The following is a 17,545-nucleotide window of genomic DNA, read 5'->3' as shown; positions in this document are numbered from 1 at the left end:
TTAGAAGAGATGTGTATAACCCTGGGGCCTTTATGGTTCACTCATCGTAAGTCACAGGAAATTCAAAAGTACAGAGTGTTCCTGAGCTCTCATTTGTTAATTTCATTATCTTGGGAAGAAACGAAGCTCTGGAAAAAGCAGGTGAATCTCTACTACTTTACATCCCCATGCTCTCATTTGTCTTTCTTTCCTCTGGAACTGCCGTCCCTCCCCCAGTCTGAAGTCATTTTGTTCTCTCCTGTGTTGGCTTTGCACCTCCTTGCCCCTCTCCTTGCAGCGCTATCCCCTGTTGTGCTGCTTTGTTCCTTCTCTACTGCAGGCCCGTCAATAGCAAGAGAGGCTTCAGGAGCTGTCGCCTCGCAGCTGGCGAGCAGAACAGAGAAGCAGGGCAGCTCCGGGAAGCGAGGCACTGCAGCCAGCCCCAGCAGCTCAGCACCCAGCACGACCCAGCACACGGCCAGCTTTGGGAGCAGCCCAGCCCTGAGACACGGCAGCACAATGGCTCCTCCAGCGCTGCACCGCGAGGCTGAGAGGAGCAGCTGTCTCTGGGCCTTGTCACCACCCGATGGGGAAAGACTCTCGCAACAAGTACAGCTTTTCACCCTGTCATGCTCAGGGTGACAAACAGGACAAAGAAAACACAAATTCCTCCTCCAACAGAAGCTGAGCTCTGGCAGGAGTTCTCTTCCCCTTTTTCTCCCCACCAGTAGTACCACATTGCCCACGAACACAACAGCTGTCCTCTGAAATCAAAATATTCCCTCAGTATAACCAATGCAGGCTTCAAGCACTTCTAACAGGCACGCTGGGAGGTGGGGAGCAGGGGGGGGGGAAGAGACGGTGTTGCCCAGGTTTTTGTTTCACAGTCCTTTTGTGCCAGGACTTTATCGCTCCTGATACGTAAAATCCATGCAGAATTTGTCAGAGCTCAAAGCCTCAGCTTCACCCACTGGAACAAGAGGGTTAATTAACAAGCTACACAGGCTGCTTATAGCCAGTAAGAAGCAACCATCTATTTATCTTTAATAAAAAAAGTCAGTAATTCTTGGAACATTTATTAACCCCCTAGTATTGGCAATTACTGTAAGATAAAGGTCTGCCAGTCTTGCATTAACATAAATTGCTGCATGTTGCTTTTCTACTGCATAGTGATGTCCACAGTACTGTGAATAAATGCTAACATTTGGGTTTTAAGCTTGATTCAGCCCCTTAATCTAACGTTTTTAGCAGATCTTCACTCAGACTGGCCACAAAAAAAAAAAATCTGCAAAGCAAAAAACCCTCAATAAGGCATTTCACTGAGGGGCCGTTTTTGTAGCTCAGTTCAAGGTAACCTCACACACTGAAAACTGAAACTGAAAAGAGGAAGGGGGGCGCAAAGCACAAAACCCAGAGACCATTCCTGCTGTCTGTTAGCTTCTGTAGTCATGACATTAAAAAAAGTGGTGATTAAAAAAAAAAGTCTCTGTAATAGACAGGACACTGCCAACCAGCTTTAAATTGAATTACACAGCCTGCTAATCTTTATGATGAAATAAAATTTCTTTGAACACTACACATTATACTAAAATCTGCAGTGCTTTCTCCCCCTAGCCCCAACCTCTCTCTGCTCGAAACAACTCCTCCACCCCCTGAAACCATTGTTCTTGCTGAGCAGGAACGTGACGCTGTGCTAACAGAAAGACTTCTTATTTTAATTAGATATTGTTAATACGATGCGCATGATGTGAAAATTTAAGTGACGGGAGTTTTTGCACTTTGCATATTTTGATGCAACAATTAATTTCTGTGACAATAAACTGATGGTGACTGCTTCCCACTGAAATCCTTCTCTCAGCTGAGATGTGTCTGCTGCAGCAAGGCTCAAGGAAGAGGCTGAGGACAACGCCCACAACTTTCTGTTTGGATAGTGTTACTTGCTTTATAACTGGTCAGTTCAACAACCATAGACACGGGGGAAAGAAGGAAGTGAAGGAAGAATTATTCTGATTACTTAAAAAATTTATTTTCATTATGGTCTGCTATTTGAAGCCTGATCATCCCCTGCCCTCTTAAGACAACAGCAGACCAGGGAAACAGATCCAAGAAATGACTGAGCAGTTCTTGTGATTGAAAGCCCTGTTCAAGACTTGTGCAATACTTTCCAATGCTCTCTCCTTCATTGAAAATTACCAAGTGAATACACTAGATTTGAACACATGAAGAACTACTTCATCTAGAACATTATTCTCTTTGAAAGCATTGAACCTGAGCCATTTTCTAATGGCTGTCAAATAACACTTCAGCATTTGGTTTGGCTGGTTGTGTTTAGCAGTACACGACTTGCACAGAGAATTTTACACTGCACCTCCAGTACGTAGGTGACTACAAGATAAGAAGAAAAGCTCAAAGTTTCTTTGTGTGCCGTTAACAGACAGTAGAAGGAGTTTCTTGTGAAATTTCTTCACAAAAAGTTGCCAGGAGTAACAAGAGCAAAACAAGAAACAAGTGCTGAGATATGAATAAATTCACGTGGAACTTCTGCATAAGCACCGGTGTTACCCCGTGGAAATTTTGTGTGGAAATGATAGTAATTTCTTTTATTTGATATTTTAAGTTATACTTTAAGGGGTCTGTTGCCCACAAAGCACATAATAAATATCTGACTCAGAGCATAGGATAAATATAAAGAAGGAACTAAAAGAAACATAGAACAAAAGTAGGAAAAAAGTAGGGTTCTTGCATTTTTCCCCTTTTCGCTGCAGATTGCTACATCAGGAAAACCTGGCCGTATTTTCCTGTTATTTTATAAATACAATAAAATGCAACATGGAAATTACTGCTGTGCTCCTCTGAGAAGAAAAAAAATAAGATCAGTATTACTCTGCCTAAAAAAGGTATATGCAAGCAAAGGCTGAGAACTGATGATTAACTTGTTCAAGCCATATGGGAATTTAGAGCTAAGTACAAATGAGAATTTAACAGTGACATTGAACAGTTCAAGTTAGAGCAAAAGCAAAGGAAGTATTCTTAAGAAATCACATTGCAATAAAATTTAAATGAACTTGAAAGAATCCTTATAAAACTTTACCGTAATGATGGAATGAGATACATATTCCAGATAACTAAGAAAAAACAAAACTTGCCTTAAACTCTGAATTCCATCATATCAATGCTTTTTTGTTGCTGTTGTTTTAAAAGAAACTGCATCAACATATTCCATGCTCATAAAATTCTACATGCATTGCCTCTTACAATCACCAAGCAGGTGGATGTGGTACAACTGTCTGCGCAGGCTTGCTGGTACACCATAAAGTCTCTGTTAGCCTCCAGTTCAGAGCACCTCTGAAGCTGGCAGCCGACCTGGTATGGCCCTACAAATCACACAGATTCTTTTCTAGACGTAAAGAGGAGTGCAGGTACCAACCTCTTGCTAAAATACATGTGTCCCTTTCCAGCGTCTGAAGCCTGAAGTAGCTCCTCGCTGAAATCACTCACAGAAGACATAGCTGTTTTCAAAATTAGACTAATAGACATTTCAGGAAGTTGCTTCCCTCTCTCCCAGAACAGCTGTGCAAAACTCACACTTACAGGATTAAAGCTACCTCAGCATTTTCTTTCACTTGGAATGAATGCATTTTTTTCCAACTGTTAAAGAGTTTTGTTCATCAAAACGGTATTTTATGTTTAGTCACTTAATTATTCATTCTGGCTAAAACAAGTAGAGCAATATAGAGTTCAAAATATGTTCCAGATGGTAAAAACACAAATCAGAAATAAATCATTTTATAAAAATAGAAAATTTGTTTTTATTGCCATAATTTTCCTTTAAAATATGCATAAGCTTCCTTTTGGATCTAAATTAGATTGGAATACTTTGAGCTAATATCCCTCTGAATTTTGAAAAATTTAGAGCTGATTTGTTGTTGTAAAAAAAAAAAAGTCTCATGTCAGATGCTAAGATAATTCACATCTGAAATACGCTTGTAAGGAGCAGAAGTTCTGAATGACAAACAGTTGGTCACAGTGAAATTGTTTTCAGTGCAAAGGAACTTGTTTTCAGTTCAAAAGGAACACAGTCACACAAGGCCCTAAATGAAATTTCCCTGGGTAGGAGATCAAGCCTTCGTAAGATGAGGGAACAACTAAATGAGCCTAACAGACGGAGAAAGAACATATGAAGACTGTGACCCTGAATTTTAAAATGGTGGTAAGAAAAGAGCTTGAATCTATCATAGTATTTTGTTACAGCTCTTCCCCGTCGCCCCCATTAAGTATACTATCTTAAAGATCAAAGACTATTTTGGCAGGTCCCAGCTGACCATTTTGGATATAATTTCATGTTTTTACAGGAACTAAATGAAGAAATTTGAGTGTAGACAAAACCTGTCTGTCCATGCCTCCACACCACATTTCCGAGCGCTTCTTGTCTTGCCATTTTTTCCATGTTACAGCTAACACTCCCAACCTGAAGCAGCTAATACAAAATACCAACTAATACAAAAACAAACTTTAAAAGAACCGACAATACATTTCTGAGGACCACGTCCACACATGCTGAAAGTAGCAAGAAAAACACCACATTAAAATAGCCTAACCACTCTTTTCTTCTCACTTTAAGTAACGTGATAGAGAAGCTACACCACGGGGAAAAAAGGTGAATTTTTATTTTAGTCTTATCAACATTAAACACAAAGATACGTTACAGGTAAATAAGAATTTGTTACAGTCCAAACCCATAGGTAATTGGTCACAAAAGCATTCACAGAATTCCTCAACTCCTAGGATAACAGGGTAATGATAGGATAAAATCTGAAACACGCGTTCAAAACCAAAACATGAAAAAAATATATATAATCAGGCTGCCAAATCCCCAAACAACTGAGAAAAAAAAAAATCTAGCCAATTTTTACTCTCACTGCCACAAGTTGTTAACTGGCAGTAATTTCACCTACTGGCTTTATCCATTGGCCCTACAGAATGTTGCCTGGTCTGACCAATAATATGCCTTATACTAGAAATGGTGCATTAAAAACAACAACGAAACAACACAGACCATAAATAAGAGAGAACTACAAGAAAGAGATAATCTGAAGAAAAATATGTCTTTCTGAAAAAATGGATGCAAATTATTCACCCAAGTGAGGATCTGCACAGTCGAGCCCCTGCTAATTGAGCCCAATAAACGTACTATCACTCATTAAGGATGCATCTACCTGAGTTTAGCTTTGCTTTCTTTCCATTTCAATTCTTCTGAGCTATTCAATTCCTTCCCATCACACAGGAAAGGAAGCATTATATTAAGACAGAGCTATAATTAGACATTCCTGTATTTCGTTTCCCATATATGACTGAATGAGAATGGCTGAGGAAAACGTGAACAATGATAATAATGGTATGTTGAATACGTTCGGTAAGAAATATACGGGGCATATAATAATGTCATAGTCCTTCCTCAGCACAAACTGTTGTGTTTACTGCAAGGTCAGTTAGGTTGCTATCAGAGATTTTTAATGAAAACAATTATAAATTTAAAATAACTGTGTTTAAAGCATTTAACAGTCACTGAGGTCAAGTGATTACAGCAGTTACAAGACCCAGGGGACGTGTTCACACCAAAACAAAGTGAATAAATTACCTCAGCCAGTGTATGCAATCACTAAGTGACCACAGAGGTTACTCAATGTATGAGCCCAGATGACTTTCATGCAAAACCAATAATGAAAATTTATCAGGGAAAGTGGAAAAAAAAAAAAAAAAACACATAAGAATTAGTAAAAAGTTGCATGATGGGCTGAAAGCTAGGAAGAACGGGAGGGAGGTCATGAAAGCACGTTCTGTGATTCAGCTGCAAAGAGGAGGAAGAAGAATGAATGTTGATGAAGTGGATGGACAAGATGCTGAACATTTTGCTCAGGTGAAATACGCGAAGACTTGCAAAGGTATGCAAGACCCACAACTGTAAAGTCACAGGGTTGATGGAATTGCTCTCAGTCCTGGGCAACTCTGACATACGTAACAGCCAGTGAAATAAAATCGAGACAGGAGTTAAGAATCATCATCCTTTAAATTTTCCCTTCGCTTTCTCCTGTTAAGAAAATTATGGAACCATCATTGTGTTTTTGTTATCCCATTATATAATCCTAGCGGAGAGATAAGCCCCTGTTATTTCACCATGAATTAGGTAAACTAAGCTGTAGAATGAAGTCTAGCTTTAATTTTGCTTCATTCCCTAAAGGTATGAGTGATAGAAATGACTTGTCTTTATTACTGCTTTATAGCAGGCTTGCCAGGGAAGAAAACCAAGCATGCAAAAGATACAAAACCCCTTTCTGTAAGGACAACCTTGTATTTGATGGGAGTTCTCAGTGCCTTGTTTCGGAATAAGGTTCCTACCAAATATGATGAAGAAAGATGCTTTCCACTGTATGCCAGCAGAAAAAGGAATCCTCCTCATCCCTGCCTACCACTGGTAAGTACTTTTTATACTATTACATGTCACTTCACAACCTTGAAGGTATTAATTTTCACAATATGCACAGCAAACAGTAATATGTGATTACTCCTGGCTTACAGACAGGAGCCTGAAATAAAGTGGCAAGAGGACGTGCATGAATTCATAGCGTTTTGATTCCAGATGAGGAGAGGGCAGCACTGGAGCAAATATTCACCATTATGACATGACTCCACAGGGGAATCAATCTGCAGCCCCACTTCGTACTAGAAACCTAATAACCAGTATTGTTTTATATATGAAGATGCAAGAGTAGACTCTGTGCATGTAAAAAAAAAAAAAAAAAAAAAAACACCCCACAATGAAATAAATATCAGAAGAGATTTTCTCTGTACCTGAAATATGAAAGCTTGAGGCCAAAGCCAGCAGGCTCTCTCACAGCTTCCAGCCAGTTTCAGTGACACAAACTGCCAAGGAATGCAAAACCTGCTTTCTCAGATAAATAGCACACTGACTTCTGCAAGAACTATATCTATGTTAAGAAAGCTCCATGATAAATTATTGAGGCTGAAACAAAACCTATTTAAAGGGTTATAATCCTTCTGTTGCAATTGTTAAACCAAGGATGTATGATAAAATAACGTCCTCATGAAATACCTGTTAAACACAAGGGGAATGCCAAGTGGCTACTGATACTGGAAGAGTCCCTGTGAAAGACTAAGCACATAACAGCAGCTTACTTGCTTTGGCTTTCAGCAGTAAGTATTGAGTAAACATTTTCCAACAGGAAGCAAGGGGCATGGGCTCTGGCTGTATCAAAATACTTGTGTAATGACCTAAGTCCAAAGACAAACTTTGGTAGGGGCAGACTTCATAAGTCTACACTCCCCAGAAAGTAATTCCTTTCCTGGGGCTGACTGATACAGAACCCACCTGTGGCAGCTGAACCACACTACAGAGTGGTGCTGCCCACCTTCTCTGCAAGGGCTGGAACTCAGTGGAGACCACATCGCCTGACCCCAGGGAAGTTGTGCAGCCTCCCACAGTCCTTACATTGCTTGCTCCTACTCTTCCTCTTTCACAGTATTGAACATTTACAGGTCACCACAAAGAATGCATAAAAAGGAAAATGTGTCCTCCCTCAACCTGTGTACATATCCACCTATTTCCCATACCACTTGTTTTTTCCTAGCCTTGTGATTACATTCTAGAGAAAGGATAGTTTTGAGGCCATAAAATCTGGTACTGCTTTCTAGAAATAAGATCAGTAAAATGGGATTACAGTAGTACAGCAGTACCTGAGAGCCCCAGTCCTGCATGCACAGCCATAAAAAGATGGAAAAGCATTCTTTAAAATTAAGCTAGATAAATCAGAGGAGGTCAGAAGAAAGAAAGAACAGTGTGGAGAAAATGCAAAGATAGGTGAAAAAGACAGACTACGAAAGCTCTTTCATTTAAAAATTACTTTTGTAAATCTTTAATATTCTTTACTTATCTCTTGAAGGGTCAGCCAACGAACTCCAATGGAATAAAATTATGCTATTAAAGACATGTAGAGATGCACCCATCATACAGCATGCAAAAAAGACTGCAGTGACTGAGGTAAAGCATGATGACAAAGCCATGCTTTCAGAGGTTTTTATGTAATGCTCTAAATTCATTCTATCATTTTGGGAAGATCAGCTGCTTGAGTCACTTTCACCTCCGAGTATTTCTAGCACAAGTGGTGACATGGCAGTACCCAGCCAGCCTACCAGCAGCATTCATAATAGGAGCATCGTGCGCAGTGCAGGAGTTCCCTTCCTTCATTTTGGTCTTCTGCTGTTGCAATCTAATGCCTTCATCTGCAGCAGCACACCAGCAAGACACTGCTGTCAAACACAGCAGAATACAAAATGCATTCAGCCTGAGAGTTGTTGAGTATCTGTGTTCAAAATCAGAACACCAGAACTCTAACTCAAAGGGCTAATCATGTTGCCACCACAGTAATATGAATACGTTGTAGCTTTCAGCTGTGCTTTAAAGTATGATAAACCTGAAATGCAGCAAGCAATAGCTTTGGATGTGGGCATTAAAGCCCACGGCATCAACTAATGGGACAGGGAATGCATTCACATTAGGTGCCACCAGGCCATTAGTGCGCACTGAAGGTTACACAGTTGTTGTTTGGGAATGACAGAATCTTTTCCCCCAAGACAACGCACAAATACGGTGAAGTCTCTAAAATTGTCTTAATTAACCGAATCATACTGCAAGTAGAAAGAGCACATCACATGAAGACAAGTGAAGCAAAGGTGGGGGGATTTTCAAGTGCTCTAATTCAATTAGGAAGCAGTGACTGACACTTGGACAGGAGAGGTTAATTGGGGTCACCAAAACGCAGTAATTCCTTACCTAACCAGTCATTAAACTTCTTAACCTCTGAGGGCAGTCCCAGTTCGGTGAAATCGCCCGTGTGGAGAAGGATGTCCCCATAAGGCATCTGGATGCCATCTGTTCTGGAGTGTGTGTCTGAGACGCAGACAAAACGCGTGTGGCCCGCTGGTTTTGGAGTGTCATATGGGATAGGGTCGACCCTAAAGCAGACACAAAGATCTCGTAACTGTTACAAGATTAAAACCCTCACATCTCTTATTTCAAGCATCAACGCAGATCAGTCTATACATCAGTGTGCACGCACACACATACACACCCATTTACACACAGCATGCTGGAAGAATGACCAAAAATCCAGTAAGGACCACAATGCGTCTCAAATACTTACCTGGTTAAGGATGGGAGATTAAAAATTACACAGATACAACTACTTTTCTGATATTAAAATAAAGCACTGGGAAAAAAATGGGGGGAATAGTTTGAATTCACATAGATTTTTCCCAACGTCTGTCTTATAACTAAACAGGTGCATGGACCATAAAATAACAAATCTTGTAGGTGGGCCAGCAACAGGCTCTCACTTGAGCTGACCTTAGCAAAAAATTTTGTTCAAGGCATGGGCACTCCTACTGATTCCAGCAGGAATATTTGTTTACACTCACTGAGGTACAGGGCTTTGATGAAGCCTGTCAATTACGGAATTGAGCCTAGTGACAGCTTCTTGCTCTCATAGAAAATCCTGAGCTCATCTTTCAAAAAATCTATAAAGCCACAAGCTGATGTGGTAGAGCACTAAGCAATCTTTTTTTTCTGCAGTAAACGATGTTAAAAATTTCGTTCAAGTGGGCATTTGCAAGTTACACATTTGTTAATGTGATCTCATAAACTACCTATGATTCAGCATAGCAGTTTGGTTTTGAGGGTTTCTTTGTTTTAATGTAAGCACAACAGAGAAAAAATAATGGGGAAGAGACAAGTGCTTTATGTATCTTTAGTTGTTAGAAGTTCTAATTGGTATCAGAATAACTGAAATCTAAAAGGCAACCCATTGCTTACTTTGGAACAACTGTCTGCTAATATTGCAGAGCACAAACAAACCAAGTATTTTAAAACACCCAAAATAATGATACTCCAAGACTTACTGGGACCAACTGACACAACAATAACCATTCAAGAATTGGTGCCTGAAAGGAAAAAGAAAATGATACAGACTTTGTTTTGCTCTCCACAATGACTGAAAAGAAAAACAAGAAAATACAGGCTTCAGATGTGTTTCTTTATTTGATAAACATTATTTACTAGATTTAGTATGCTAAGTTAGTATTTACTTTATGTCGAACTGTGTGATAACTTCCACTAATGTCTTTAACTTCAGCTCCCTGCATTAGTAAGACTGCATTTTTCTGTGTACCACAACAGTTCAAATTAAAGTATATTTCCCATAGATGTACCACATTTGGTTGCCATGGACCACTGAGCTTATTTATAAAATTCATGCTCTACGAAATTACGTTTATTTTAATACAGTCTTTATTTTAAAAATAAAATCTCACTGTAGGCTGGGCAGGGTGGAAAGGTTCAGTTTGGTAGGTAACTTTTTATTTTTTGGTACTGCACCTTCCTTTCTCCCTAAAGCACCATGTATGATTACTTGAGCCACACAACCGGTTACCGCTACAGAGACCCAGCATAAAATCTGAACTGCAGCAATCAATGAAATCTTCTTTTCTGTAACAGTTAGATATTAATAAGGTTATTATTATAGAGGAAAACTCACTTATCCATTGCAATTATACTAGCAAGATGGGCAGAAATTTGATTGTAGGCCATAGCATGCTTGTATTTTGTGCCTTCCTCCCAGTTACTGAAGGTAACTTGAAGCATTTTAGAAATATGTCGCACAGTAAACATGGGGGTCTATAAATCCGTATTTCTACGCTACCAAGCATGTTTCCTCCAGACAACAGAAAATATGAACACCAACTTTCATTACTACCATATACCTTACTCAGATTGTCTCTGCATGAGCTATGATCAGCGTTGCCTGCCTCTGGGGAGTCCATTTTGTTCGTACACAGCAGCTCTGTTTTCGCTATTCTCTGCAGTTTATTCCGAAATAAATCCTCTTTTGCTTTAGACAATCTGTACTGGAGTATAACACCAAAATTTGGTTTAGGATTTTTCTGTTCATGCAACAACTTACTTATAGGAGATTCTATAATCAAAATTCATTAAGTTCCTGACCCCTCTCTTTCTCTTTACATACTCTATGATGTTGCCAAGTAACCTTTTTTCTACATCTTAGCTTAATTTCTTCTCTTATTCAGTAGTGCTTGCCCGCTACGTATTTGAAAGTGAGATACTGACTGTTATTGTGTTCAGCCCATCAATTTATCTTACTCAAAACAGTCCTTCAATAGAAACTTAATAAAAGTGGTGTTATTACCAGTCCTAAAGGCCCAAGTTTCCTTTTCATCCACAGCTACAGTATGAGAAACACGAATGCAAGATTTGTCTTCATCGCTGCATCACGAGAGGACTGGCCTCTGAATTTAAGAGATCACCTACGGCAGTAGGCAAAGTGTTGTGCTTCCACAGCTTTTGGCAGCACACAGCTCGCTAGCAGGCCCCTGCCTGGGGGCATCATCTGTTCCTTTGGTGGTCTGCTCACCTCACGACCCAGCAACTGGGGATTACAGGTTGGCATTTGTGAAGTTCTGTAACAGTTACGCACCTGACCCTCCCAGCAACCCAACAGGAAATAATTATTTCAGCCCTGCCCAACACCAGTCTCTACCCAATCTACCAGTCTCTCCTTGGGTAGCACATCCCTAAGAAGTCCAGCAGATTCTCCCCCATTGCTCCTAACACCATACATCCAAGCTAACTGACAGCTCCTTCACTACCAGCTTTTTTTTTTTTTTTTTTGAGATGGCAGACTGAAACATTTTACAGATTATGCTATCATTGCATTTGGAAAAGCATAATTTAAAACATTAATGCAACAACCAGGAAATGGAAAATAAACGAACAAAATAGTCAGAAGCATCAATATGAACGAGGAGGTTTTGCCTTAAAGTTAGTAAACAAATTTGGACACCCAACTTCCTTTATAGGTAGTTGATAATAACTACTTATCTACCCTAAGGTACATTGCAGCTTAGAAAATAATGATTTTAGGTGTTTTTTTGAAAAGTTTGCGTACGACCCAAAACAAAGCCCCTGTGGCAGCCGCGTGATGACTGCTTTTTAAGTGACAGTCACTGAAGATGTCACATTTAATGCATTTATAAGGACTTAGAAGGGACAATGGGATCTTCATATACTTCTATAAGGACTTTGCTTGTCAGATAATTACTTGGCTTTACAGAACTGCGTTTGCAATCAGTTGTTCTCATGTAGGATGAGAGTCCCTCAGACAAAACCCTCAGCTTTACAGTTCACCACACACATCTGCAACTGAACCAAGCGACAGTGTAAACCAGACTCCGATTTGGCTTACTTATCAGCTATCACTGAACAGTACCTTCCTCCAAAACCATGGATACCATGGCACTGCCAAGGCCCTGGGGCCTTGAAAGTAAGAGAGCTCGGTGCTGCCCCGCGGCCTACGCACCAGCAGCCTGCCTGTGGTGCTGCCTGGGCTGCTGCTTCTGCTCCCCACTGCCACCAGTGCTTGGAGTTTTAGGCTGTGCTCCTCCATCACACAGCTCATTTTGTCATGCCTTTATGTTTTAAAAGCGGGTACTGACAGGAAATTAAATAATTGAACAACAACCATTAACACTGAAGTTATCAAGGAGATTTTGACAGCGAAGTAGGAGGGATGAATTCAAAAACACACAGGAGGAAAACACTGGGCCTTTCACTTGCATGAAGGCAAAGGTCATGATTTAGGATGTCAAACTATGGAACAAATACATTAGCTGTGCATTTCAGCTCAACCATTCGCTAGTTAACATAATGATGTCTTATAAATCAGCAGCATTAGCAAGTACATCAGAGACAGCAAAGGCAGTACAGCCCTCCAGGAGACATTGCTGCAGGGAGAATTACACTGGAATTCTGTTTTCAAAGAAAACTTAGAGAAGACACTAGCACCATTTTTCTCAGAGAAATAAAAGTTTTGATTCCAAGGCATAATTCTGCACGGGTGACTTCGAAAGCTGCAAATACCAGGCTTTGGTTCGGTTAGCCAGCCCTTGGAAGGCCTGTGCTCAGAGAGCAGAACACACAACGCAGCCTTTTCGCCTTCCTGCTCTCTTGGTGTTTGAGATATGCAGGCCCCAAATCCCCTCCCATAGAACAATTCCCAAGAAACCAATTCATCCGTGAAAACGAAATAAAAATCTTAAGCATTAAGCCAGGAAGAATTTCTAGTTCCTAAAGCAGAATAAATCATTCAGATGAATGCAGCACCTATGCTGGAAAAAACATTCACAGATGCACAAAAATCCTCCTCCGCAGAACCGTCCGACTCAAATTAGCAGTATTACCACTTAGAGCCCACTCCTTTTAACCTGCCACTACTGGCTTTGCCACAGGTGAACAAGTCAGAGGTCACTGCAAAGGACCACATCATTTTGCTCTTTCCCAGGCCCTGCAAATAAAAAAATAGTCCTATGACATAAGTGCCTATGTCCTTCCCAGATTTTGTCACACTAGTGCTGGTTTTTCATCCATTCATGATTTCTCCGTGTGTTATATCTGTGACTGAATTCATGGGTTTGGCTTTTATATATAAATTAGCATTCATTATAGATCAATTTAAGCACAAACTTCCTGTTTGTAGACCATATAAAATCTGTATGTGTTACTGCACTTACTCTAATGGGTTTAGGGTCATTTGGAGACACACCATCTAGCAACTATTCTACGTTAAAAACACATCTGTACTACCAGTTCTTAAAAAATCACCTACTCATCCTTGCTATGCATAGTCATGGTTTGCTTCATTTACAGTATAGATTCCTCTTCCAAAATCTTCATACCCTCCCCGCTACTCCCATTTTCAAAATTTGTAAACCAAATACTTTTTCAAAGAGCCAGCTAGCTCAGTATATTTATTTTTGGATTTTAATCCAAATACTACCTGCAAAAACACTTACAAAAAACTTGGTTTTAAGTGCTGTCAGATCCCCCTCCTCAGCTGCTGTAACAAAGATAATTTTGTTCAAATTGGAAAACAAAAGAAACAGACCTTCTACATCTACAGCTTTTTCTTTCTTTGAATTAATGCCTCTTTCTCTATGCATACTAACTGGTATGTGAATTTTGGAGGAATAAAAAGGGAATTTCTGTGAAAAACCCCTGCTACTCTACTTACAGCACTGTCACTGTAGCCAAATCCCATCTTTGTTACATTGTGATGTTTGTTATTTCTCTTGGAGTCAGTCCCAAATCCTGGAATTGAGTGATCATGTGAGACCTGTGGCTTAATTATTTTTGTCAAAATACATCAATCGGTCTCCTCATTGAAGAAAAATGCATGAAATCAATCTGTATGCCCCACAGAGGTTCAAGAAATGTAATGAAAATAAAAGATGTGCAATTGTTCTTTTTTAAAAATCAAAATCTTGGGGCTATTAGGCCAACGTCATAATTTTAGAATGACTTACAATGTTACAGACCATCAGAACTACATCAAGATCAAACTCTGTATCTATTTTTTTGAAACAAATCTCAATACATGAATCTAGAATCTTCAGCTCAAAACTTGAACATAAACCTTAAAACGTAGCGTCGTCCAGTTTAATTGACCAATCTGATATGAATAGAGACGTTACTGAAGACGTACACACACACACACTGAAGTTGCAGGACGCCAGCAGTCGGAGTCATAGCCATGTCCCAGGGGTTTTATCCTGCTGGCCCTCTCCTGGCCCAGCTGGGCTCTGGTTCGTGAGTCCAACAGACCTCTCTTGTGGTAGTGTGAAAACCACAATTTCCAGCCCTCAGTCCAAGTCTTGGAATGCGTAAAGAATCTGCAGTCCTGAAAATTTACTCTAGAAAGTGAAGAACTATGTCATTTTTAACTTAAATTTCAAAATTCCAAACAAAACAGGCCTTACACAAATATTTTAAGTTGTAGTGGCTATTTAATAATCCTTTGGCAAACGGATAAACTTCTCAATATTTATAACTGATCTCCTGACTTTGAAAGGTGAATGACAAACTCTTTGATGAGGGGAAAGGCAGCTTATCTCACTGTGCTGGAGCCTATCCAGTTGTATCCTCCACTGAAAGGAAAGGTGGATAGTCTGCAGCTTCTTGCAGTATAAATTCAGTGCGTCATACACATATCCTGACATCTGTGGCCTGAAAACTATATATACATATGCAGAGCTGATTTTGTGATACAACACATGCAGAATGACACAAAGCTAAATACTCGTTTCCTCTTGGTAAATACAGTGAATGCCAAAATACAGTATTACGTTAGCTGACCACTGTCAGACGTTAATTGTTTAAATTATGTATTATATTAGTGCATTGTTGACTTGATTCCATCTTCTAGTACAATAAAATACCAAGACAACATCTGGTTTCTCCTCTGACTAAAAAGAAAGGGATGCAAATACCTTTCAACCTTCTCATTGCCAGGTCATATTTGTACAGGCACACGTATCTAAGAGCAGAATACCCCAAATGAGTTAAAACAAACAAACACAAACAAAAAAAACACTTTTCTGGAAACTTCCATGTACATATGTCACCCATCAAAACCTTAGAGAGGTTCTGGAAACTGTAAAACAGAGGGCTGATACTTCTTTCAGAGATGCCATTAATTGTGTCTCGGTGCAATGTGGAAAAAAAAATTACATTTCCAAATCCACACGAGGATTCAATGCAGCACTCCGCAGCTTACTGCTAATGTTTCCAACAATTATAGCTGCAGGGAAATGATGGATCTTTTTATTACAGGTTTTGGAGCCGTTTTCCTTCCAGTGAGATTTATGAGATTAAACTGAAAAGACCTGTATTACCCACTGCCATAATTTGGGCAAACTTAAAAAAAACCCTCTGCATAAGGAAATTACCGCCTGATATAACCCATAACTAATTAAGAGTCTAAAATCAGTTAATCCCAGATTCTGGTAAGTAATAAAACCAGGAGGTAAAATCCAGATTTTCAGGTGCAAATAGTCACCTAGCCTTTTTTCTGAAGTACCTATGGTATCAATGGGAATTCAGAAACTGGATTACGTAAGCACTTTAGAAAATCCTGTTTATCATCTCTTTGCAAACAAAATTTCTTCAGCCAATGAAATACTTTTAAAAATCTGGACATAAGTGGCTTTCCAAAGGTTACAAAAGCAAAACAGAACTCAAAATGATATCAAAACCAGTATCAGCATCACTCTAAGGCCCAGGCAAAATTTTCTACTTTAAATAAAACAGTAAAATGCTATTTTTACACAAGTATGGTTTCAAGTCATTAAGAAGCACTTTTCCCATATTCCTTTCATGTTGGGGGACTGCTATAAATTACAGCTTCCCTTCACCTTGAAAGAACTCAATTGATGATAAAGCTGCACCTACCAGGAAGATATAACAAGCAGCTTTGAACACTGAAGACCATTTTTTTCCCTACTATAAACTCTACAAGCACTGACTCATTACACACTCAAAGTATAATCTGGAATCCCAAACCCCCAAAAGATGTGAATTTAGTTCCCATTTTCAAGGACAATGAGATCAGAAAGATTCACATTTTCATATCTCAGCAAGAATGACGCTAAATTAATGTGTGGTGCCCCACCAATTATTTCAACTGCCTGAGTCATAAAACAGGGTGGACTTACCCCTAGGGTAGAAACCACAAAGACAGCTTCAGCCCTTGATGCAACCGTAAGTCAGTTTTTCAAGTTACAATGCAAAAAATAAAAGAAAGAAAGAAACAACTCCAGGATAGAGTAAATTTAATTGGTTTTGCTCTAACCTGACACATTGAAAATGCCATTTTTTTTTTCAAAGTCACAATGATTTTTGTCAGAGGGACAGATGTAGAGAACTATCAATATCATTTACTTTTACAAGGTTCTGTCAAAAAAGTCTGGTGTCAGAAGAATTACTGCAGAACTACTGAAGCATATACTCAGGTTTTGATGACCATTCACGTGAAGAATGAAATCTGTAACGTCCTAAAATGCAGAGAACTCACAAGCATAACTCAGTACTTTTTCTTGGAGATGATAAATTCAGCAATACAGAATAACTCCTAGGTAATAAGGCAACTGGACTTGCAGGCACACAAAACTTCAAGGAGAACTGATCACCTTGCAGAATTAGGCACCTAACCCGAAGCCTATCTTCATGTTCCAGAAATGAATACTCCATGCTTAGACAGGATAGAGCCTAGAGTGTTTGTAAAATAAAAATTAAAAAAAAAAAAAAAAAAAAAAAACACACTTGAGGCTGGTTTTGATTTATGCATTTATTTTCCAATATGTGTTTGGTCTGAAATATAGCAGCTACCAGAAATTTTGCTGACATTTAGCTCAGGAAAAAAAAAAAGATCCTTCTTCAATCCACACATGAAGCATACTACGCAAATAAGAAACTTCAAGCCTTCTCAATCATTTTGCCTTCTGACCTGAAGGCAGCACCCTCTCCAGGGATGAGATGCAATCCAACCTCCATGCAAGCGAAGCACAGCCCTGTCCTAATGGGGTGCTGATCACGAGAATCTCTCTGCTACTCTGCCTTATACAATTATATAAGGCCCACTGGGGC

At 39.5% G+C, this 17,545-nt stretch overlaps 1 protein-coding gene across 2 annotated transcripts in view; it reads right to left on the bottom strand.

Annotated features, from left to right (window-relative positions):
- MPPED2 (metallophosphoesterase domain containing 2) overlaps positions 1 to 17,545 on the bottom strand; it is a 182,358-nt gene that overhangs the window by 58,621 nt on the left and 106,192 nt on the right. For both annotated transcript variants that reach the window (XM_035327976.1, XM_035327975.1), the window contains exon 4: positions 8,828 to 9,009. In XM_035327976.1, coding sequence (XP_035183867.1) covers positions 8,828 to 9,009 — 182 coding nt within the window. The remainder of the gene's footprint in view (positions 1 to 8,827; positions 9,010 to 17,545) is intronic.

This window comes from Oxyura jamaicensis, chromosome 5 (assembly GCF_011077185.1).
Source record: "Oxyura jamaicensis isolate SHBP4307 breed ruddy duck chromosome 5, BPBGC_Ojam_1.0, whole genome shotgun sequence".
NCBI classification, from domain to species: Eukaryota; Metazoa; Chordata; class Aves; order Anseriformes; family Anatidae; genus Oxyura; species Oxyura jamaicensis.
This window is presented reverse-complemented; position numbering and strand designations above follow the sequence as displayed.